Source organism: Erpetoichthys calabaricus, chromosome 3 (genome assembly GCF_900747795.2).
Source record: "Erpetoichthys calabaricus chromosome 3, fErpCal1.3, whole genome shotgun sequence".
Lineage (NCBI taxonomy): Eukaryota > Metazoa > Chordata > Cladistia > Polypteriformes > Polypteridae > Erpetoichthys > Erpetoichthys calabaricus.
Window position 1 is genome coordinate 86,659,543 of NC_041396.2, and position 24,022 is coordinate 86,683,564.

The 24,022-nt window shown below is 34.9% G+C and overlaps 1 protein-coding gene across 1 annotated transcript in view; it reads left to right on the forward strand.

Annotated features, from left to right (window-relative positions):
- LOC114648167 (voltage-dependent L-type calcium channel subunit alpha-1S-like) overlaps positions 1–24,022 on the forward strand; it is a 99,211-nt gene that overhangs the window by 52,780 nt on the left and 22,409 nt on the right. Inside the window, exons 19-30 of the mRNA XM_028797039.2 lie at positions 2,728–2,787; positions 4,362–4,468; positions 5,436–5,523; positions 6,388–6,495; positions 6,818–6,870; positions 10,041–10,187; positions 10,885–11,086; positions 13,212–13,370; positions 15,519–15,629; positions 15,720–15,803; positions 17,032–17,082; positions 23,010–23,138. Of these exons, the coding sequence (XP_028652872.1) occupies positions 2,728–2,787; positions 4,362–4,468; positions 5,436–5,523; positions 6,388–6,495; positions 6,818–6,870; positions 10,041–10,187; positions 10,885–11,086; positions 13,212–13,370; positions 15,519–15,629; positions 15,720–15,803; positions 17,032–17,082; positions 23,010–23,138 (1,299 nt within the window). The remainder of the gene's footprint in view (positions 1–2,727; positions 2,788–4,361; positions 4,469–5,435; positions 5,524–6,387; positions 6,496–6,817; positions 6,871–10,040; positions 10,188–10,884; positions 11,087–13,211; positions 13,371–15,518; positions 15,630–15,719; positions 15,804–17,031; positions 17,083–23,009; positions 23,139–24,022) is intronic.

Consider the following 24,022-nt stretch of genomic DNA (forward strand, 5'->3'; position numbering starts at 1 on the left):
CTGCCTGTGTCTGCATGGGTTTCCTCCCACAGTCCAAAGACATGCATGTTAGGTGCATTGGCGATACTAAATTGTCCCTAGTGTGAGCTTGGTGTTGTGTGTGTGTGCCCTGTGTTGGGCTGGCGCCCTGCCCGAGATTTGTTCCTGCCTTGCACCCTGGGATTGGCTCCAGCAGACCCCCGTGACCCTGTTTTAGGATATAGCGGGTTGGAATATGACTGACTGACTAACCAATGAAGTGTTTGAAATTACAGCATTATAACTTCTTCTTTAGGAGGGTAAACTCCATCTGGACCCAAACCAGAATACATACTAAACAGCAAGGAGTGTTTAGAATGCCCTGTTGTAATCTAAACTATATTTCTGGGCATCTAGAGCAAAGTATAAACTTAGTCGAGATTTAACAGTGGGTTCAATACCTGCTGGAAATATTGTATGATACGGCTTGGGGTTAATTCTGCTTACAGTGCATGCGGAAAGTATTCACAGCGCATCACTTTTTCCACCTTTTGTTATGTTACAGCCTTATTCCAAAATGGATTAAATTAATTTTTTTCCTCAGAATTCTGCACACAACACCCCATAATGACAACGTGAAAAAAGGTTACTTGAGGTTTTTGCAAATTTATTAAAAATAAAAAAACTGAGAAATCACATGTACGTATGTATTCACAGCCTTTGCTCAATACTTTGTCAATGCACCTTTGGCAGCAATTACAGCCTCAAGTCTTTTTGAATATGATGCCACAAGCTTGGCGCACCTATCCTTGGCCGGTTTCGCCCATTCCTCTTTGCAGCACCTCTCAAGCTCCATCAGGTTGGATGGGAAGCATTGGTGCACAGCCATTTTAAGATCTATCCAGAGATGTTCAATTGGATTCAAGTCTGGGCTCTGGCTGGGCCACTCAAGGACATTCACAGAGTTGTCCTAAAGCAACTCCTTTGATATCTTGGCTGTGTGCTGAGGGTCGTTGTCCTGCTGAAAGATGAACCGTCGCCCCAGTCTGAGGTCAAGAGCGCTCTGGAGCAGGTTTTCATCCAGGATGTCTCTGTACATTGCTGCAGTCATCTTTCCCTTTATCCTGACTAGTCTCCCAGTTCCTGCCACTGAAAAACATCTCCACAGCATGATGCTGCCACCACCATGCTTCACTGTAGGGATGGTGCCAGGTTTCCTCCAAACATGACACCTGGCATTCACACCAAAGAGTTCAATCTTTGTCTCATTAGCCCAGAGAATTTTCTTTCTCATGGTCTGAGAGTCCTTCAGGTGCCTTTTGGCAAACTCCAGGTGGGCTGCCATGTGCCTTTTACTAAGGAGTGGCTTCCGTCTGGCCACTCTACCATACAGGCCTGATTGGTGGATTGCTGTAGAGATGGTTGTCCTTCTGGAAGGTTCTCCTCTCTCCACAGAGGACCTCTGGAGCTCTGACAGAGTGACCATCGGCTTCTTGGTCACCTCCCTGACTAAGGCCCTTTTCCCCCGATCGCTCAGTTTAGATGGCCGGCCAGCTCTAGGAAGAGTCCTGGTGGTTTTGAACTTCTTCTCCTTACGGATGATGGAGGCCACTGTGCTCATTGGGACCTTCAAAGCAGCAGACATTTTTCTGTAACCTTCCCCAGATATGTGCCTCGAGACAATCCTGTTTCAGAGGTCTACAGACAATTCCTTTGACTTCATGCTTGGTTTGTGCTCTGACATGAACTGTCAACTGTGGGACCTTATATAGACAGGTGTGTGCCTTTCCAAATCCTGTCCAATCAACTGAATTTACCACAGGTGGACTCCAATTAAGCTGCAGAAACATCTCAAGGATGATCAGGGGAAACAGGATGCACCTGAGCTCAATTTCGAGCTTCTCAGCAAAGGCTGTGAATACTTATGTACATGTGCTTTCTCAATTTTTTTATTTTTAATAAATTTGCAAAAATCTCAAGTAAACTTTTTTCACGTTGTCATTATGGGGTGTTGTGTGCAGAATTCTGAGGAAAAAAATGAATTTAATCCATTTTGGAATAAGGCTGTAACATAACAAAATGTGGAAAATGTGATGCGCTGTGAATACTTTCCGGATGCACTGTATAATGTAGTTGCACAGTTTGTTTGTAATTTACTTTATTTTGTGATCCAGAAAAATGAACAAGTGTACTGTATGTTTCTATTGTCTCCATGTTACTTTACATTTTGTACATACATTATGACAGAACTTATTTTGTAATGATGGTGAAGGTACTGCACTGCTTATTTTTTACCACCTCAGGAACATTTTAACAATAAGATCAGAATTCTTTTGAAAGTCTGTATACTAACATATCTAAGGTAAATATGAAGATAATAAAAGTGATACTTTTGGATATTTAAGAAAAAAAAAAAACAGTAGTCCTATCTACACAAACAAGCTTCTGTTTTTAGAAACATAAAATTGAACTGCAATACTATTCAGCTACAAGAGTCATTGAGGTCAAGCAACAATCTCTTTTCCTAGAATGCAGAGAAATGCAAAGCATTACTGTTTAGAGTAACGAGTAGCTGAATTTGAACTAAACACATTTCAAACAAAATATATTTAAGTGATTTTCTTTTATATTTTACTGTATGTTTTGCCATGTCTTTTGTTTGTAATGTAATGTACATAATAAAGCTTAACTTGACTTTGAATTTATACAATAATACGTTGTCTGTCACACCTCTAATTCCTTTCCTTTCTTTTTGTCTGTTTGATTTAGATTCTTGCTTACTTTGACATTGTCTTCACTGTGATTTTCACAACTGAAATTGTTCTAAAGGTATTCTTCAAAGCAATCTTTTTTATGATTTTAGTTGAAAGCAATTCTCATATACAGCACATGTTTTTAAAGTTACTTCTTTGGTTGATGCAATCTTTACCCTTTTACTGTTTATAAATACTTTTTTAGTACTAGAGTGTTGTACCATGTTAGCCATTATGGATGTAGTGAGAAGTTAAGCAAGACACCTTTAATTGGCTAATTTTAATATTAACCAATAAAAGGTGTCATTTTGCTTAACTTCTCACTAAATACTTTTCAAAAGAAATACATTAATACACATCCTTTAAGTGACAGAAAGCTATTCTGACAAATAATTTCCACTTTGCTTTTGGTCAGGGTCATACCTCTAAAACATGAGCTCTTCATGGCATTTCTATGCCTAAATATTAAGAAAAGTCAAAGTTAATACATCCTGTTGGAATTCATCAGCACAATTCCTCAACAGGTCATATGTGGAAATTTACCCCTTTAAATTAACATAGAAAATATGATAAAAATATCTGTAATACATTTTTATTATAGGTACAAGATAATTTCAAGGGAAAACGTTTATTCTCAGTACAGATGTTAACATTTTTGTGGTAGCATATTAATTGCTCATCACCTCTGTTATTTCTAAGATGCGTAAAACCTTTCTCTAAATCTTCTCCTACCCTAACACTGTTTTTTTTTCCTCATGTGCAGTCTTGTAACCCCTTGACTGAGATGTGTCTCAGCCAAACACTTTCAGGCTGCACTATTCTTTGTTCACGGTTTTTAAAACCTCCAGTAAACATTTCTTAAACATCCTCTCCCTTTTAATGCCCATTTTCAATACCCACTTCAATCTTATTGTTATGTTTTGTGGAATTGTTGACACAGGGGAAGGTTTTTGAGTGTACTTTTTAAAAGATTATAAAAATATTATAAAAATTATAAAAAGTTACAAGGATTAAATTATTTTCAAAAGTATGATTGTATATTGCTATGTGATTAGTAAAATAAATTATGTGGTTGTATTTTAAGAAAACATGGGAAAAATACACATTGATATACTGCAAATAAATCCACATTCATTTTTGATCACAAGAGGGGGACCAGCAACATTACTGCTGGAATTTGTATCATACTTATGGTTCACTATTACATGTGCAAGTATCTATGTTTAAGCTGCTTCACTGTATTTTCATTGCAGGTACCTGTAGCAGTTTAATATTTAGTATTTGAATCTAATTTCTAAATATTGACCTTGCTGAAATGGATTTCTATGGTTGGGTAGTAGATTCATTATAATGTAAATGTTTAGTTATTTTCTGCAAGAATATGAAATATTTTTAAAACCTTCATAATAAATATTCATGCTTGGAATGCCACTGTTTAAGCCTCTTTGGAATACTGAGATTAGTTACATTGACTTGTATTGTTTGGTCAGGAGATGACACTTTTGCATTTAGGTGGCAATCTGTAGTTGAGTCACTAAATATGGCTTTCTCACCCTCTTTCTCTCTCTCTTTCTCTCTCTTTGTCAATCCTCCTCTCTCTTTCTCTTGCTTTCTCTCTCTCTCTCTCTTGCTCTGTCACTCTACATGAAGATGACCACATATGGTGCATTTCTGCACAAAGGTTCTTTTTGCCGGAACTACTTTAACATCCTGGACTTGCTAGTTGTTGCTGTGTCTCTTATCTCCTTTGGTATCCAGTAAGTTATACTTTCATATAACTCCTTTAATTTAATATTCTGGGGATTTAAAAACTCAGAAAGTTTCAAAATTATAAACACTCTCCTTGTAGCGTTATCTCCAAGAGGAGTATGTTGAATTACCTGAAAACTCTAAATTAAACTGCAATGATTGCAGGTATGTCTGCGAGAAGGTCATTACATCTCATTTGGGGTTTGGGTTTTGTTTGCTTCTTGATGTTTCTTGCATTTACATGGTTCAGAAAGTAAATGGATAGATGGAAGGGATCATGTGAATTGTTGAAGAGGAGACACTTCTGCCCTTATAGGTAAGGGCATCCCAGATAGTGTCTTAGAATTAGAGAATGATTTTTAGCTCAGAGTATTTGGCAGTTAGTCATCTTCTGCAGGATTGGCAAATATGAATGTAAGATGCCAAGGCTTTGTTTTAAACCTGAAGACAGAGAATTTAGGAATATCAGCTTGTTTCTGATTCAGTTAAAGTGTTAATCCTCAACACTGTAGGCCCTTCACATGCAAGAGAAGTAATGAAATCTATGAAATAGATGAGATACACAATACCTAGAAGTTGCTTATTTAAAAAAAGTAAATCATAACCCAAAACATGTTCTGCTAATATGTATTTATTTCAGTGCACTACTTTCTTATTGTTTTTACATTGCTGTAGTTTTTATTATCTTTATTTTTACAGAATATTGCTCAGTTTTACATATAACTATCACTAACATAAACTTTACATAGACTAGTTTTCCTTGGTGGTGAGAGTGCCATTTTAGAGCTCAGTACACATAAAGCACATTATTTTGCTGGGATACATTCTCTTATTGGGATGCACAAGAGACATTTATCATTCTTTTGAGCATCACTCACCATTATCTTCATTATTTATTTAGAATCTTTTATTTTATGAGTATACATTTGTTTTAATTTCCCTTTCTGTTTCCACATTTTTTTAATTATTTTTCAGGTCAAGTGCCATCTCTGTAGTAAAGATTCTGAGGGTATTGAGAGTCTTAAGGCCCTTAAGAGCCATTAACCGGGCAAAAGGATTAAAGGTTAGTGCTATTCCCTACAAAGAAGACAGAAGCAAAACTCAGTGGTTATGTTTTCTTTGTTTACAAAGTGTCCCAAAGAGATTTGACAGAAATATCAAAATATATAATGTAATGTAAGATTTTTTTCTTTTTGTAAGATCTTTTCTTGTGCTATGGTTGTTTCACAAATGTACACAAAGAAAAAATTGAAGGTACTGTACATACTTCATCAGATGTAATCCCCATTGATATCTGTTATTAGAAATAATTTGTGACAAAGAGAAATTCAAATTATTTATAGGGTACATTAAATCCCTCCACCAATACATTAATTTTTCAAAATAATTTTAGAGAGCTGGTGCCAATAAATAAAAAATACATTTTTAAATCCCAGATACAAAAGTCTTACTTATAGTAAATTTCTCCATTTTTCTTATTCCTACCTTTAATTTATAGAACAATGTGCACATTCCCAGATTTAGTTTTCAGAGAGAGTGTTAAGTGAGCTGTAACAAAGGACTCATATGAAATACTTACAACATCAACACAATGAAGCTGTGCATTCTTTACATTTCTGATGTAAAAAATAAAGGTTCTATGCACTGAAAATGGAATGCTGTTTACACATGTATTTTTAAATCTGTCAATCATTATTTTTCTTATTTTAACACATTGTCACAGGGTCTCAGAGTCTATTATATACCAAGAGTGTGAAAAACTATTTTTTGTTGAATAACTGTTTTTTTGCCAAGTATTTGGAATTTATAAAAACAGTAAGAGGATACAAAATGCTTCCAGAATTCAAGTAAATTCTTCTAGTTTGTGATCAAAGATGATTTTTGGTTGACTAAATTTTTGTCTTTTGTTTTTTTCTTAATTTGGCAGCACGTGGTGCAGTGTGTGTTTGTTGCAATCAAAACAATTGGGAATATTGTCATTGTAACCACACTTCTGCAGTTCATGTTCGCCTGCATTGGAGTCCAGCTGTTCAAGGTGATTCTCAACCCCTTACCCTCTTCGGTTTGACTTGTTCTAGGTTTCAGAGTTGTTTCTGTATTACTCTGTTTATGTATGCTCCACTTGTTTAAAAAATCATATCTATTACAAGTTCAAAAAACATATTGGGAGACTGTTTCAATTATCAAGTTTTTGTTGTTTATTTTCACAATACAGTTGTAAGTATGACTGGAAATTTTCAAAAATTTCTCTTGCTAAATTGGGCAACTATTGATATATAAAACAGGTTATTATCTTTATTTTAACAACTTCAAATATTTTCACTGTTCTGAATCCTTCTCTCCATTTTACTTTTTAGGGCAAGTTTCACATGTGCACAGATCTCTCTAAAATGACAGCAGAAGAGTGCAGGTACAGTCATCATTGGATATCATTTTGGATATGCCAGGATTATGCTTACAGTTTTGTTCCTTTCCAAGATGGAAATCAGCTGAATGCTAACTTTAAAAAATATTCCTTATGATAAAATAATATAAATATAAGTTAGGTCTAGTAAAATGAAAAAGATTTTGCTTCTCTCTGATTGCCTATATTCTTTTATACCTTTAATATTTAGTCAGATCTTTTCTTTAATTGTATCAGTGAGGAGAATGTGAAGGAAAATGTCACCAAAGTTTAGTGTTTATTTAATTTCTTTGATATACAATCTAATCAATATACAGCCCACAAATGAAATGGTTTTATATGGAGGAGTAGGACAGCATGCATTCCATATTTCAGGGGGAAGAGGCTAATCAATATCTACAGGAAAGGTGTAGTTCCAGTTATTGCTTCTAAAATTGGACTAACCAATTACCAAGCTCAATACACACTTTTTGACACAAGATATTTGGTATTATACAATTTTCTTTAATTAATCCTTAAAATATTAGTCAAAATTTTGTATTGTTTTCTCACTCAGGTTATCTTTTATCTAACTGTAGGTTTTGGCCAAAGACATGTAAGCATTCAATGAATAATTTATGCTATAAGTGCCCTCTCATTTGTCAGCCTTCTGAAGTAACTTCCTAATATTTATCCTCAGAAATCCATGTTAATAAAAGGATAAGCGTTAGTGTATATATCTGTGTGTCCACCCAGTTGCTATGTCTCTGTTATTCCAACAGATGGCACATCACAAACATGAACACTGCTTTTATGAATCCCATACCAAATGACATATAACATAAACATATGCATGGTACACTGCAGATATCAATGTTGTGGTGTATATTTATTACTTAGATTCAACCTGTCGAGTGGCACAGCTATTAACAATAAAGCAGCTGTCAATCAATAAGCAACAGCATACTGTATAATGCTTTTCACTACAAGAAACCTTCCTTAAAATTTGCTTTAAAAATTCAGTTAATGTCAAAATACAAGACATAAATAATGCAGAACTTTAATTAAATTATATTTCTTTATTACTTTCTGTGTTTTTGAACCATTATTTTGCTCTCATGACTTTTTTCTAGCCTCTTTCTGTAGCCATTGTGCTTCTCTGTGTTTTAAATTCAACTGTATTATAACTTTTTGCTTCCCATTTTGTTTACATTCCAGTTCCAGATTTTGATTGTTTGTTGTCCTCCCGTATCCCAACCAACTCATTAACACAAATCAGCCTTTAAGTAATGTAGCTAGCAGTTCTACCCCTCTCAGATTATCTGTTTCTCAACAAATGATCAGCCATAGAGCTACAAACTGAAGGCATTACATAGACTGGGCTGAACATGCAACAGAGTCATGCCATAAACATTGTGATTTTTTTCACTCCTCTAGCCTCTTCTAGATGTACATTAAAATTTTCTAGATAAAGCTATCCACTCTGTTAAGAATGGGGCTATAGATATACAAGAGGTCATGTGTATTGTTTCTAAATGAAACAAATTTTGTGGTACCTCTATTTCTTTTAGAGCTCATTGTTGTTCCTTCATCTAGTACTATTTTAGTTTAGGATTAAGCAAACTCAAGACCATTTCAGAAGGTTGAAATTCGTAACCATTTCTAAACTGAAGAGCAGTAATTCACTAGCTGTGCCTGTCAACATCTTTTCCTCCTCCTTTTTAGATTTATCAGGGGCTGCTTGGTGGTGTTGTGAGCTGATTTCATATTATTTTGTGTACTAAGCCTTATGGAAAATTCAATTTTGTATTGTTTTTTGTATTTACAGTAACTATTATCAACAGTTGTTGAAATGATTCTGCTTCATTTACAATGCCTTCATGTTTGTATGCGGGTGTTGCTGTTTGATGTATTCTATTACCTTGACACAGCTTACAGTTGCTGGGGGGGGGGTGTCTCGGAGGTTGCAACATTTGTGTTATGAGCATGATACAGTAACAGGTCACTATTAACGTATATTCCTTATCCAAGACTGTGGAAAATTGTACTTTGCTTACACTACCTTTAAAAACAAAACTATCTGTTACCTGATCTTTATGGCCCATGTTTTTTGACTGTTGTCTCTCGTTTTGCTTTTGTCAATGGTATTTTTGACTTTCCAGTAATGACCCTACCCTTTATTTTTGACGGCGTTTCTTCTTCTCGTTCTAATCATTTAAAAGTCCTTCTGTCCTTTTGTAGACAGCTAAGGTGGGGAAATAAATATGACAGTATTACTACTACTACTACTGCTACCAAAGCTACAGTTTTGTTCCTTTTTGTCCTAATCTGTGTTAAAACATTTTTCCTGTGTTTAATCATTCATCCTACTGACCTTAATCCGACTTTCCATGTTTTCTGACTTACTGCCCCTTGACTCACATATTTGTAGCAGCATCAGTAGCAGTTCTTGGCCTGTTTTTCTTGGGTGTAACTTCCACAATAACAAACAGCCAGTTCTACCACTAAATGGTTACCATTTGGCATTTGAGTGGAGGTGAAATCTTAATGTGGTATGGTAAGCATTCGATACCATAATGGTTATGAATCAGGAATTAATAGAAAGAAGCAGGAGTTCAGACAGGTAACAGAAAATACTCCTCTGGTTTTCAGATATTCTTTCCCTTCTAGCCTCAATTTCTTGAGTGTAAATTAGCCACTACAAAAATTATATATATATAAAACAGTAAAACTGAGAGGGAAGCCCCAGAAACAAAGTAGTCTACCATGTCATTTAGCAGGACAAATGTCAAACATAGGTGTATTGATCATTACACATGCTACACTAGCAGCTATTTTCCCATAAGGTATGCATGTAATTTAACCATTACTGTTTAACAATAATGAGCTTTAAATTAAACTAGAAGTCATGTACTGTTCCTCCACTGTGTCTGTAAAAATTCAGAAAACGTGCCCATTTTTACCTTCAAGCTATATTTGATTATACTATTTATATTAAATCACCTCCCTTCTTTCCCTCACACACATATTAAATTATCATCTGTTGTGTACTTATGACTTGTAGTCAGGATATGACAGTATTGAAATGACATGACATGATAGAGTCAGATGATTCTATACCGTAACTTCCATACATTAAATTGGATAAGAAAAGATGAAGACTTCTTTGTGGTATTTTTTACTTTTGTCTTTTTCAGAGGCCAATACATTGTATACAAGGAGAATGACTTGCATCAGTTGGAGGTCCGGCAGCGCATGTGGTACAACAGCGATTTTCACTTTGACAATGTGCTATCAGGCATGATGGCCCTCTTCACTGTTTCCACATTTGAGGGTTGGCCACAGTAAGTTTACCCAAGTCAGACAATTGTTCAGTTTCTTTGATGCACAAAGTAAAATATTTAAAAACTGTGACTTTACCATGCTTTAAACATACAGATGCTTATTAGGGCCAAAGAGAAGAATAAAACAAGAGACACAATGAATCTCAAAGTTTCAACTTTAGTGTTGTAGTTTATTTCATGATTAAACTGAAAAAAATCATACATTAAAAAAATCCATAATAAGTTTGTTGCATTTCAATCTGTCAATACTATCTTATAATGTGCCTTTTTCTGAAGACTTTTTATGATTGTGCATGTGCAAGACACAACATGCTAAAAATGTATTAGCAAGGTTGATGAAGTAGGAAGGTTGCCCATTGAAAGAATTTAAAAGGTCTTCATTGAAAATTTGGGTATAGCAATGAAGACAGAATCAAGTAATGCTCCAAGACTGATGAAAACCATGAACAGGAGTAGTTATCATGATTTGACATTCCTGAATAAACAGTTTAGAATGTAGAGTATCAAACATTCTGCAAGGAGCAGTGCATGGTGCACAATATCAATTGATCTTTATGGGCATAGCTTTCTTTTTAAATAGAGTACTTTTACATTATTTTCTTTTTAAATGTATTCTGAATTTTAACATTTCATGAGCATTATTTGTCCTTTAAATTAACATTCACATGTTTATGAAGTCTTTCTATTTGTCTGACAGGCTTCTTTATAAAGCAATTGACTCCCACACAGAAGACATGGGGCCCATTTACAACTACCGAGTGGAAATGTCCATTTTTTTCATTGTTTACATAATTCTCATTGCCTTCTTTATGATGAACATCTTTGTGGGCTTTGTTATCGTCACCTTTCAGGAACAAGGAGAGCAGGAGTACAAAAATTGTGAGCTGGACAAAAATCAGGTAAGATACCTGCATTATTTTTAGAAGAGCACTTGAGTTGTCGACATTCTTGGTCAGAAAACTGCATTATGGGTAAAATCTGAGAATGGACATGATTGTGCATTTTTTAGTAACAAAAAAGAAAATTAAAACTTTGTTTTAAAAAAATCTGTATTGTATGTTAATATCAGGCAAGTCTGCATTTCAAACATAATTAGATGCATTGTTACAAATTGTGAGGGGGTGCCAAGCTGTTAAGAGGTTTCCTTGAGAAACAGTACCACCAGATGGGCACAGAACAGGAGTCAGTGTCTCTCATGGTGAGCCTCCAGATCAGAGAAAGCGCACCATAATGGCAGTAGCTGGAGAGGTTGTTTAGGGGGTTGCCAAGGTCCATATGTGTGCTAAACACCCTGGAAGGGCAACAGGTAGAGACACTTGCATGTGTGGGAGATAGAGAGAGAAAGAAAGGAAGAGGGTGAGGGAAATGGAGAGAAAAAAGAGAGACAGAAAGGCCAAAGAAGGAATGACAGAGTGTGAACAACTCTAGAGAGTGCAGAAAGCTAGGAAGCCGCTGCTTTTGAGACCTGGAACATCGAGGTCGACAGAGAACTCATGATTGCAAGGACCCCTGTGCCTGCTAGACAGAGATCTGATCTGGTGTCTTTGGAACAAATGGAAGGTCTCCTCAACCCCTGAACAGATGCCAGGATGTACTGTAAACTCAGAGTGTGATTTAAAGCCACCCCTCCATAAGAGTCAAAATGAGTCAGGAGGGAGTGAAGTAAAGTAAGTAAACTGCAAGCAGTAGAGAGACCACAGTCAGTCTAGAGATAAAAGAGAGACTGGAGTTTAAAGATATGGTTGAGGTGGTACTATGATGGACAAGTGGGTGGGCTGCAACACCTGATGGACAGAGGTTTAGACCTGTAAAGAAAGACACAGGGGTGGGTTGGCAGGAGCAACAGGTTTTATTGGTCTGTTTATTCTACTGTATATTATTAGAATTATAATTTATGTGTAATCAAGATGTCATATTTGGTTAATTTATGTCTTCATGATGTTTTTCAAGGTCTAGAGGGCTACCAGTATTATAATTCTATGACTCAAGATATGACATAATGTTAAGAAACACTGATAAAATACAAACATCATTTTTGTTTCAACCTGACTCTATTACATGAAGTCATTATTTCAAGATAAAGTTACAATTAAGACAGATGCTGCATTATATTGTTTATATGAAAATAATAAAGTGACCTTGCCATGAACTGTGTAATTATGTGATGATCATTTAACACAAACAATTAATGCTCTTTCTTAATTACAAATACTTTAAGTTAGTAAATATATATACATTAATAGCAGTGGAGAGATAGGCTGACAACACTGTATTGCATTCTAATTCTAATTAAATATATATACAGTAACTGTAATCTTCATAAAGCTGTATTAATGCACTTCCACCTGTAATATGTCACTCATATCTTGCCTATAGAAAAGCCCATCAGTGTTCCTTTTACCATGCCTCTATTTACTTTTGGTTTGTCTCATATTTATGCCTCCTGCTTATTGTGTTTTGGTGTTGACAATCCTTTGACAGTCTCCTGCAGCTCTCTTGAATCAAATTGACCTCATTATTAAGACAGGCCCCTGAAATGACCTCTGAGCTCAAAAATTGTTTTCATATTTTGACATTTGTTTCTTGGTTTTTTTGTCATGTTTTTGCTTCCTGGTTTCCAGCATTATTAACAAAAGTCTTGAGTGTGCTCCTTGCCTCTGTGTTTATGGAGAGATTTTCTCTCATTCTCCATTTCTTGTTCTTGGATGAATGTACTGTAATGCCATTATTCAGCTTGATCTCCATCATGGTTTTGTACTGGTGGAACTATGCATCTTCCATCTGTTTTCTTTTTTTATCCATGTCTTTTTGTCATTGTCTTGCTTTAGTGGATTATTAAGAAATATTATCAAATGAAAATTGTTAAAATGCTATTTTCCTTAAAAAGTCTTGACTGTTTTTCAGTAATCAGGCATAAGCCTGTGCTGCATTTGTCAAGCCACAGAGTGCAATATTGCATCTTGAATGTGGGTTTTACAGATATATCAGCCAAACCTTAATTATTGATTTTTTTTTGCCTTGCAGCGGCAATGTGTACAGTATGCATTGAAGGCCCGTCCACTGCGTCGCTATATTCCAAAGAATCCCTACCAGTACCAGGTGTGGTATGTGGTTACATCATCTTATTTTGAGTACCTGATGTTTGTGCTTATTCTTCTAAACACTATCTGCTTAGGCATGCAGGTAAGTAATTTGACCCTTTAAATAATCAGGTATCTATTTCACAGTATGAATTTTCACAAAGTTCTTTGCAAATCAATGTAATAAGTACAGTGCTATTTTCTATTGCCTAACTATTATAAATGACCTTGTACCAGATCCCACTGTGTTCTTACCACATTTTTCTCATTTGTAGCCATAACGTTTGGTATATATTAGTTGTCCAATCACAAAATTACTCCTCTGGAGAAAAGGAAACCAGTTTTACAAGTGAAAAATCAACTCTGAATACTTCCTATTAGCAAAAGAGATAGGGTGAAGGCTACAAGGCCCTAGGTTATTTTAATAAAATGTGCTCTGCAAACATTAAAGTGAGTTTGCTTTATTATAATGTAGATTATAGTGCTCAAAGCATCTCTAATATGAAATTTTGTAAAAGTCTTTGGGTTAGTGTTCAATGTAAGCATATGCCATGTGCAAAAAGGGGGTTAATTCTATGTTTATTTTGTGGAATTTTCTTTACTCTCTATAAGCATAACTTCTTAATATGTTTTAGATACGATGAACAAATAAATAAAACAGATAATGAGAATACATTGATGGAAGAATGGATCTGAGGCAATCTCCCATGCCAAATATTTTCAGATCAATGATGTCTTTAGATACCTAAAGACTGCCCACCTTTTGCCAACCACTGATTTTCAACCAGCCTGAAGTGTGGAGACTGAGATGGTCATCGTAAAACATCGATTCTGTTTTCAATCAATGATTTCTTCATGATTCTTGGACTTTAACTTTGTGTAAATGTAATTCTAGAAGGCCCAACTGTGAATCTGCACCAGTATAAATGGATATTACGTAGAGGTCATAAGGCCTGTGATACTAAAGAGGTCACCCAAGACAAAAGGCATCATACCTGCATTAATGATTCAACAACTTATTTTTAATATTAGGTTTTTTAATATTAGTTTTTTTTATCTTTCTTCAGACAGCAAACATGATGATGGTATAAACAGACCAATAGTTCAATTTTGGTATGTTCTGGCTGTAATATCCAGTTTTAATCAAAATGCCAATGCCACCTGCCAATATTTTTGTAGATACAGCCTTTGAGTGTTGATTTAGAAACTTGATGTCTTCAGTATGCAGTTAGATGCTGCAGTATCTAAGGGTGACCCTTTTTGTCTCCCTGCCTCAATATGCATGGAGACAAAACACATTTGCATACTCATCATTTTAAGTTATTAACTGTTTTAACAATTTAACTTTTTGATTGATATAATAGTGACTAATTGAACTGTTTTATGTATTTGTTTGTAACCAATGCCTGATTTGTGAAAAACAATTACTATGTTTTTTTATATGACTCTTCTTTAGGTAAATACTAAAATGATGCAGTGTATATGTTACCACTTTTTATGGCAAGTCAGATTTGAAAAACAATTAATATGTATGTTAATTAGCAGAATATTTTTACAGATTTGCAGATTTTCTTTTTCATTAAATAAAGGGTACGAAACAAAATAAATGTACATCCAAGGTTTAAGCATTAACAATAAACAAAGGCTACTCATTAGAATAAATACCTTTAGTTTTTACTCTTTGGATATATATTACAATAAGTCATTAACTGGTGTATTTATTTTATACATCATTGATGGAATAAGGAAGTACCTTAAGTTGACCTGAGGCTTGAGCCATACCACCATGAACCTCATCTTGCCTTTGGGCAAGACTATTTCTTTGAGCAGATAAAGGACCTCTTTGAGAATAAAGTTCAAGTATGCCCAGATTCCAGCAACTTTTGAGAAAATACAATATTAGGGCTATCTGAATTACTGAGCATGCTGCATAATAAACATGGTAAAAAGAATAACCAAAAACAGACTATCAAGTCAAATCTTCTTTCAGTGGTATAGTTTGTTTTTCATTTTATAGGTACATAGCTTCATTTGACTGTTTTGAGTCTCTCATTATGTAGAGAAAATGTATACTCAATAGCTGATCTTTGGTCTTTGTCTGCACTGGCATCAACATAGCAGTATATTGGCAAGAAATAGGCAATCTACCTGTTTTATGGAAACACCCATGTTTCTCATTAAATCTTTTTTTGCTTTACTCTTGGTGACTGTAAGTTTTTCTAATTTGTACTTCTCTTTTTGCCTACTACAGCACTGTGGCCAGTCAGAAGAAATTAATTACATTTCAGACATGCTGAATGTGGTCTTCACTGGCCTTTTTACTCTTGAGATGGTACTGAAGCTAATGGCCTTCAAAGCCAAGGTAACACTATTAAGCCATTCTCAGATCTTGTTTCCCAAGAAAGAATTTCCATAGGTGATACCTTGTTATGCTTATACTGTATTTTTACAGGGATACTTTGGAGACCCCTGGAATGTATTTGACTTTCTGATTGTCATTGGTAGCATCATCGATGTCATCCTCAGTGAGATTGATGTGAGTAAAAATCTTTCTTTTGGAAAGTTATAAGTGACGTGTTGGGTAATAATGATCGGTCAAGTGGATGTTCAATTAATATAAAGCAAAGGCATCACTGTATACTGTATGTTACACCATTTACCAGTGGTTAAATTAACAAAATGCTAAATAGCTGAAGTCTGTGAGACTGAAAACTAATGCAGGTAATAATAACATTTGTTTTGTTTGATTTGCCAAATCCTTGTTGTAAACTTAAGTAAGCAGTTATTTAGTAAACCTCTGGAAATTCACTGCATAGATGAGCCATTTTCATGCTAGAAATGAAAGAGTCTGCCAACCTTTTGAAGAACATGATTCTTTAAATGTGTTGTATTTTGTTTTAAGAAGTCCTCTTCAGTACAACTTCAATCAGCCAATTGAAGTGTTTTAATATCTACATGTATTTGCTGAATATGTTATCATTTTTTAGTTTTTATATAATAATTTTATTCCGTAACAAAACACATTTAAATAAGTACGGAGATATGTACATGTACTTTTTTCTTAGATATATATTGATAAATAAATCGTGTATATAAGGAAAAAGAAATTAATGTTAATTTTGACTCCAGATGTGCCAAAATGTATCCTGTTTATTTGAATGCTATGAAAGTTATCTTAACCTTTTCCTTCTTTCCTTCTTCTTCTTCTTGTCTTCATTTTGTTTTTAGTCCTTCCTTGACCTTTTTTAATCTGCATTGCACTGCTCTTCATCCATTTTCTCCTCTTTTCCTGGCATAAGTAGTTGTTCTATTACTTTCATACATAACAGCTTTTAATTTTGTATCATGTTATAACCTACTCCTTTTTAAGTATCCCTAGTTGCATTTTACTGGCCAATAGTTTATTACACTCCTTTGTCTGAACGGTGCTTAGGATTAGTGGCAGCATGCTTTTCCTTAATTCCCTTGTGATGACCTTTAAACAACATAAATAATTTGGCATTCTAATTGTCAATGCTTTGTAGAATGGCATTCTAATACTCTATATTTTATAAAATATATAGAGTAAAACTAGATAACTGGCAAAATGCTGGAAAACCACCTAACCTCTTCTCGCTTTTTGTTTGTTTGTTTGTTTGTTTTCATCATCCCATCTCTGTTTCCTGCGTCCTCTGTCCTGTCTGATGTTCTCCCCATTTTATCCTCTCTCTTGCCATCTTTTTCTGCGCCTATGACTTTTATCTGTCTTTCTTTCTACTCAACAGACTGCGCTTGCTTCCAGTGGGGGACTTTACTGTCTGAGCGGTGGCTGTGCTGTAAATATCGTTCGCACTCGCATGAGGCTTGATGTGTACATGTTTGGCTCTAGCTTTCTCTGCCTGTCCTGTTTGCCTCCTTCTTTCTTGATCTCATGAGTTTTGCTTTTGTATCTCATGGTTACGATGACTGAGGCAATGAAGAGGTGATGAGTTGTTGGGCAAGAGAGCTCATTCTCCTACCTGTACTCTAGAGACCTTATTGCTGCAGTCTTAGGTCCACAGATAAAACTTTTCAATTCATTACCTAGGCTTTATTACATTATTTAAGTCTGCGTGCTAGCTTAGGAAAGGCAGGAAATTTTGCTTAATCTGCAAAAAATAGAAGTCTATTTTGTCCATACAGTTAGCCTTAAAAGGTAAAATAGTACTTTAGTTTAATCTATGACTATCCCACTCATAGTCAAAGTAGCATATAAACAACAGTCTCTCTATTCACACCTCCCTGTTGCTCTCATTATTTCACAAATACACAAAACCTTGACCTGTTCCCCCTGCCACTGAACCCATAATCTCTTCTTGATTCCAGGCTCAACATAGGTCCTCTTAGGGTCACTTTCGATGCTGTTACTTCTAGTGTCATGTTTAGAATTCTTTGACTATAGAATTGCCAGGTTAGAGCTTATTCTAGCAGACCCTAGTATACTTGATCCCCTAGAAAAGGCCAGATATTATATACCTTATTATTGAAACAACACTATTCCACTCATGTCAGGCTGGAACAGTGTATTATCCCCAAATAGCTCAGAAGGACAGTATTTTCTGGTCTGCCATTCCTAATGCCATTCTCCCAAGCTGAAGAGCATGTTGAGTTAGAAAGATACTGTGGCCAAGCTCCCATATTCTGATTTCATGAAGACTGTACAGTATATTTACTGTATGTATATATCTTCTCCACGTGTTTACCAGCACAACATACTGAAGTTGTTAGCTATTCTGCCTCACAGTTCTAATCATCAGGGATAACTTACAGACTTGGTATCCACCTGTAGCATGCCCCAAAATTACTCACTGGGTCTTCCTCAACCCTTTAACCCTATTAGGTCATGTGTCATTTCTAAACTTGTGAAAAGCCTTCACTCTGGCTTTGTCATTTCAGATTTTTTAAAACTTCTGTTGTGGCTTGGCACAGTAACGTTTGCATGCTCCAGCCCACATAAAATAAAAGAAATGTGTTTCTAAAAAGCCAGAAATTCATAAAAATTGTTGATTAGTTTGCAGTAGCCTTGTCTGTTATTACTGATGGCTGCAAGATAGACCATTGAGTTTAGAGACAGGCATCTCAAGACAAGAGTTACAAATCTTTTGTAAAGGAGGCTTTATATGTATGCAGCTGCATGCTGTCATTGCTTTTTGTGCCGTGTCTTTATTGTTTTTGTTGTTTGCTGTATAAACCTGTGATTCAGAAATCCAGGAACTGAAATCAGAGAGTCGATTGAAGCTATCTGCTGTCTCTGGATGTGCAAGACCCTTGGAACACCACCCCTATTGCTCAGACAAAAAGGAGTTCTGTCATTCAATCTGTGCAAAGTAAAAATTGTCCAAACATACAACCAGACTTTATCAAGGCAAAAAGCATTTTTTTTAAGTTATTACGTAATTGTTGTATGCTGTTTGAAAAAATGTATGAAATGGTACAGTTAGTTCACATATCCAGTTTAGTGCTGCTTGTTGTAACAAGTATAATTTTCAAGTTTACTGACAAGAAATTATTCACAGGGAACACATAAATTATCAATGATAGCATATGGATCTGGACATGACTGCTTTATTTATACCAACTATTCCCACCAGTAATAAATGACATTATTGACCAGTTATTAGCATAATTGGCTTTATTAAGTTGTAGGACTGTATTTAGGGAACAATAGTCCTAACATTGGTATATTTTACTGATGTTACAATTGCAAAGTTGACTTAGGTAGTTTTAGTTTATCAATAGCATGGTTTAAGCTATAGCATCAAAAGCAACATTTTTGTGAAGGTTTTTCATTTTTCATCTACATATTTCACAGGGAGCATTTTCAAAAAATAAAGTGAAGGCTGTAATCTATTTATGCAGTATTTAAATGAGAGAGGTCTCCTTTTGCTGTTTAACAGCTTAACTGTTTAACTGTTCTGCTGTCTGAAAAGTTAATTTGAATTGTAGCAACCAGGGGATGGGTGAAAACCAAGCCAGAGGCCATAACTAAGAAGTTGGTCGTAAAAACATCTCTAACAGAATTACTAACCAGAACTCAAAGTCAAAATGACAGCAAAGGATCTAATCCCAAATGAAAAGCACACTGTACAAACTGGGTCTTATTTTGAAATATCAGCTAATCTGGGATGAAAGAACATGCATGGCACAAACGTTTTAAATAATAATGTCACCGTGTGTTGCAGACAAACCCTGGTAAACAAAACCATGACCAATTGAAAACAAAACAGTTTCCTTAATGGCAGTGCCCATAACAGAACACAGAATATACTGTATATTCTGCACATCCCACAATCTAAAATCCAAATCCTTATACAGAGTAAAAATGTTCTAAACCCAGAAAATCAAAAATTTAAAATTATGGGACCCACAAAACAAAATAAAAGGAGAACAGAAGAAACATGTAAAGAATCAGCTTATAGCCTGCTAATCCTCTAAATAGGAGGCAGGTGGTCCAGCAGCATCAAAGGGGCCCAGCCCCACCCCTAGATTAAAGATGTAAAAAACAAAATTTGCAGAAGAATTTATAGAGTAATAATACAAAAAAAATAATACAATAATTAGATACACAAAACAGCCAAAACAATCATTAGAAAATAGAAAAACGAATAAACTCAACAAAATAAAGAAAGCAAGTATACAGTGTGTAAGCAGAATTTAATCAGACATATTAGCATATGTTTGTTTTACTATTGAAAGGGACTATAGGCAGCAAACAAATTTACAGTGTTTTTCAAAATACACAAATTACCTGGTAGTACAAGAGAACATGATTCTAATCACCCTATGTTTGGTCAATTTTTTCTATTCATTATTTATAATCTGAAAAAATCTGTATTGCACAATTCATCTGTTATTTGAATTTATCCTTAGGTTGATTTATGAAGCTGTTTATAATATGATATTTTCAGTCATTTAAGATATTTCATGTTTGATCTAAGCTTTCATTGTCATGGATATAGTTATACATGCAAGCTGATGGTACTTTTTTAAAGTTGCTGTTCAGTCACATTTGATAGTCTTTGTAATGGATATTGTTGGTATGATTAATATATATTATATTGTAGCTGCACAGTTATTTTTAAACATTTCTGGATTTCTTGTTGGTATCGTTAACTGATAGTTGTGCTGCTGCTGTTAATCTAGTAGTTGATTATTTTTGACCTTGGTTGCTAGTGATATCATTTTAAATATGAAGTTTTGATTTCAGAAGCACGATGACAGTGTTTTGTGTTGCTGCTTCATAGCTCAAAGAAACTGGGTTTAAATCAGGTTTGGTTACACCCTGTTCAGAATTTGTTTGTACTCTTTGCATCTTGCCAATCTTTTTCTAGATATTTCTGTTTTCCTCTCATTTACCAGTCAGTTTAATCTGAGATTTTAAATTTACCTTGTATACATGAAAGTGTGTGTGTGTGTGTGTGTCTGCTTGCATGTGCGTATGTGTGTGTGTGTGAGAGTGTTCCCTGCACGGGACTGATGATCCTTGCAGGACTGGTTTCTGACTTAAGCAGAAAACTGTTGGAATAGCCTTGAAGCCAAATACCACCCCCAACACCGTGAACTGGATTAAGCAGGTTCAAAATGCGTGGATGATTTTCATTTTAACTAACTTGTTATAAAATTTCTTATAATTTGTTGATGAAGGCATACATAATTAAATAAGTTATTCTGATATTGGTATAACATTTTGTAAATGGATCCAGTCGTAAAAAAGCACCTCTACCTTTGGAGAAGAATAAATTACCATTTTGAATTGTGTGATTAATATATATTAATATATTGTAATACCACTTGTATAAGGTGATTCTAACAAAGTTTCATACTTAATATTACTAAATGAAATTTAGCAATAGTTTAGTTTAACCAGTGAAAATATTAACAGAGATCTAACTGACAGAAAGCAATGGCTTGGGTGACCTTTTGGTTCTGTATGCTGTTTTAACAGAAAACACCCTTCCAAAAGGACTTTTTAAGAGTTTATTGCTATTCCAGCCATTAAGATGAAAAGGGCAATGATTTTATAATTTATTAATATTTGTCCAGAAATCTTACTGCTAATTTATGAGAGCTAGATAAATGCTTTTTTTTTTAAGACACAACATATCACTGCTAGATTTGAGTTACTTTTTAACATATTCAGATAAGATATCTATGAATAAATCTGATAGTAAAGAGAATTAATTTTGTGATATTATAAGAACCATATTGGCAAAAAAAAACCCAAAAAGGTTTTGTCAATTGCATTCACAATGAGAGTAAACATTGATCAATTTATCCACCTTTATATGGGTTTTATTGTATCCCAAAAATGTTCAGATTTATCTAGAGTTTACTGCACCATTTTACGCATTTTACTTATCCTTAAAAGAAAAATGGCAACTTCTCATGAACCAGGTTGGTGCTATTTACCTTTAGCTGAAAATAATTCTTCCATGCATCAGTTTAAAAGTAATTTCAACTTTACTGAGATTTTGTATCAGGTTGGTTTCTTATCAGTGTGTTGAGAGGATTTCTTTAACTTAAGTAACACAGTACTTTAAAAATAAAAATGTATTACTTTTTCAGTTTTGTATTATACATCACCATATCTAAATTGCTTGAGGTACAAACGACTCCAGGGACTTTCAGTTAAAAGAGACTTACTTTCAGGAAATAAACTTTATGTTCAGAAATAGATTCTAGTGTTTTTATAGTACATCAATGGAATTGGATGCATACCTACAAAACCTAGCCCAAGCTGTGCATTCCTATGTATCTCTCTACACTGGTGTGTTTCATAAATGATATATGTCAATTTAAATGAAAAAAGTGTAATTAGTGGAGTATTTGTTTGTGTACTAGAAGTAACATTTTCTTATCTTTCATTGGTTCTTTAATAGTAGAGGAAGGATAAGTTCACACCCAGAAACAGACCTACATAAATATGTGTCTTCTCTTTTGCTTTAAAAACATTATAAGTTTTGGTCTTTCATTTGTCTACCTTTTCAGTATTTTTAATGATTCATACAAATTGTGTATTAATTGTAAATGTTTAAATTTTCAATCGAGGGCTTTTGTGTATTTATCGATCCTTTGATGTAATTACAGTAGCTATGGAATGATGACCTATTACAATACCATCAGTGAGTAGTGGAGAAGTTTGCAAATGCTAAGACATTATGGATATTGCTTGGTCAAATATGTCTTCTAAAACTAGTTGACTAGTATAGCGGTGCCAGACTCAACCCCTTGGAAAATTATTATATCATTGTTCAGATGGTTTCTTCTGCCAGACTAGATAAGTTAGGCTGTTACAGCCAAATTACTATCTATTTTTTTATTTTAAATCCTTCTTAAAGTTACTGTTCACTAGGGCCTGCCTTCTAAGAAAAGATAAGAAAATGAATTTGAATACACAACCAGAGACTCCTGAAGAATAAATGAGTTTAGAGGGCCAATGTGCTTTCTAATAGCAACTTCAGCATCTTGTGGTGATTGACAATACTGTATATAGTATTATTTCTGTTAACTCTGCCAGATACTTGAGCCACTAGATACTAGTCAACACATAACAGGACATTTTTGGCTGCTATGTCTATCAACAAGAAATGATAAGCCAGTCATGCTGAAGTTTCCGAGTGGACAGCCCACTGGTAACCGGCCTCTAAACCTTCATTCTGCTTAATTCTATTTCCCATTTTCTTCACTCTTTTTTCTCCACTTCTATTTTTTCCCTTTTATGAAGGAATCTGAGGACAACTCTCGCATCTCTATTACTTTCTTCCGACTCTTCAGAGTGATGCGGTTGGTCAAACTGCTTAGTCGTGGGGAGGGAGTGCGAACATTGCTCTGGACATTCATCAAGTCTTTTCAGGTGAGATTCAAGTACCAAGAACACACATTTTTGCTTGTGTATAGTTGAAATTTGGACTAAAGTTAAAACTCTACCAAATCAATCAACCAAATCGAGAAAACCAATAGGTGGAAATGTCTGAGCGCTCAATAATTAAGTATTTCATAAAGAGTTGTAATAGGAGGATGTGCTGTCTTGATAAACCTCTGCATCATGGAATTCAAAAGCATAAGTGTGTTCATAGAAGAAATGCAAAAGGTGGTAATGAAGACAGGGTCAACGTAAAAGTACAAAGAAACGGAACTGAAACAAAATCCTTTTGCTGCTCTGGGCTGAGCTGCAGTATGTAGATCTAGTGCACCTATCCATTCAGTGGAGTGACTTCCTCACATCAAATTACAGTTTATCAAAGCACTCTTACCTCTTTCGTTCTCTAGACCCTTGCCTCTTACGTTTGCCAGTTGACTTGTCAGTCCAACTTGATTCTTTTCTATAGGTTAAAAGAGCCGTTGTCCTGAGGTGGCTCTAAATTCCATTCCATAGTCACTTGAGATTACGTCCAGACAGGATTTGGTCTATAAAGTATCAAGGTCACCTAGCATTTTATATAGCCTTTACAGTAACACCTTTTAGGCAGCTTTGGGGCTACCACATTTAAAAGAATAACATGGTCTTATTTCCATTATAAGATGATATGCTGCCACATACTAAAGTGAAGGTTAACAAATGGGCTTCATACCAACACTTGTTTCAACAAAAATCGGGACTGAATAACATACAATTCCATCTAGCTAGACTGCCCTTTCACCTCAGACTAGCTGGCCAGTTTATGTCCTACTTGGGTTGACAGGCTTATAGAATGTACTGCACAGCGGGATAATCCAGCAGTCTTGCCAAAGTGGTTA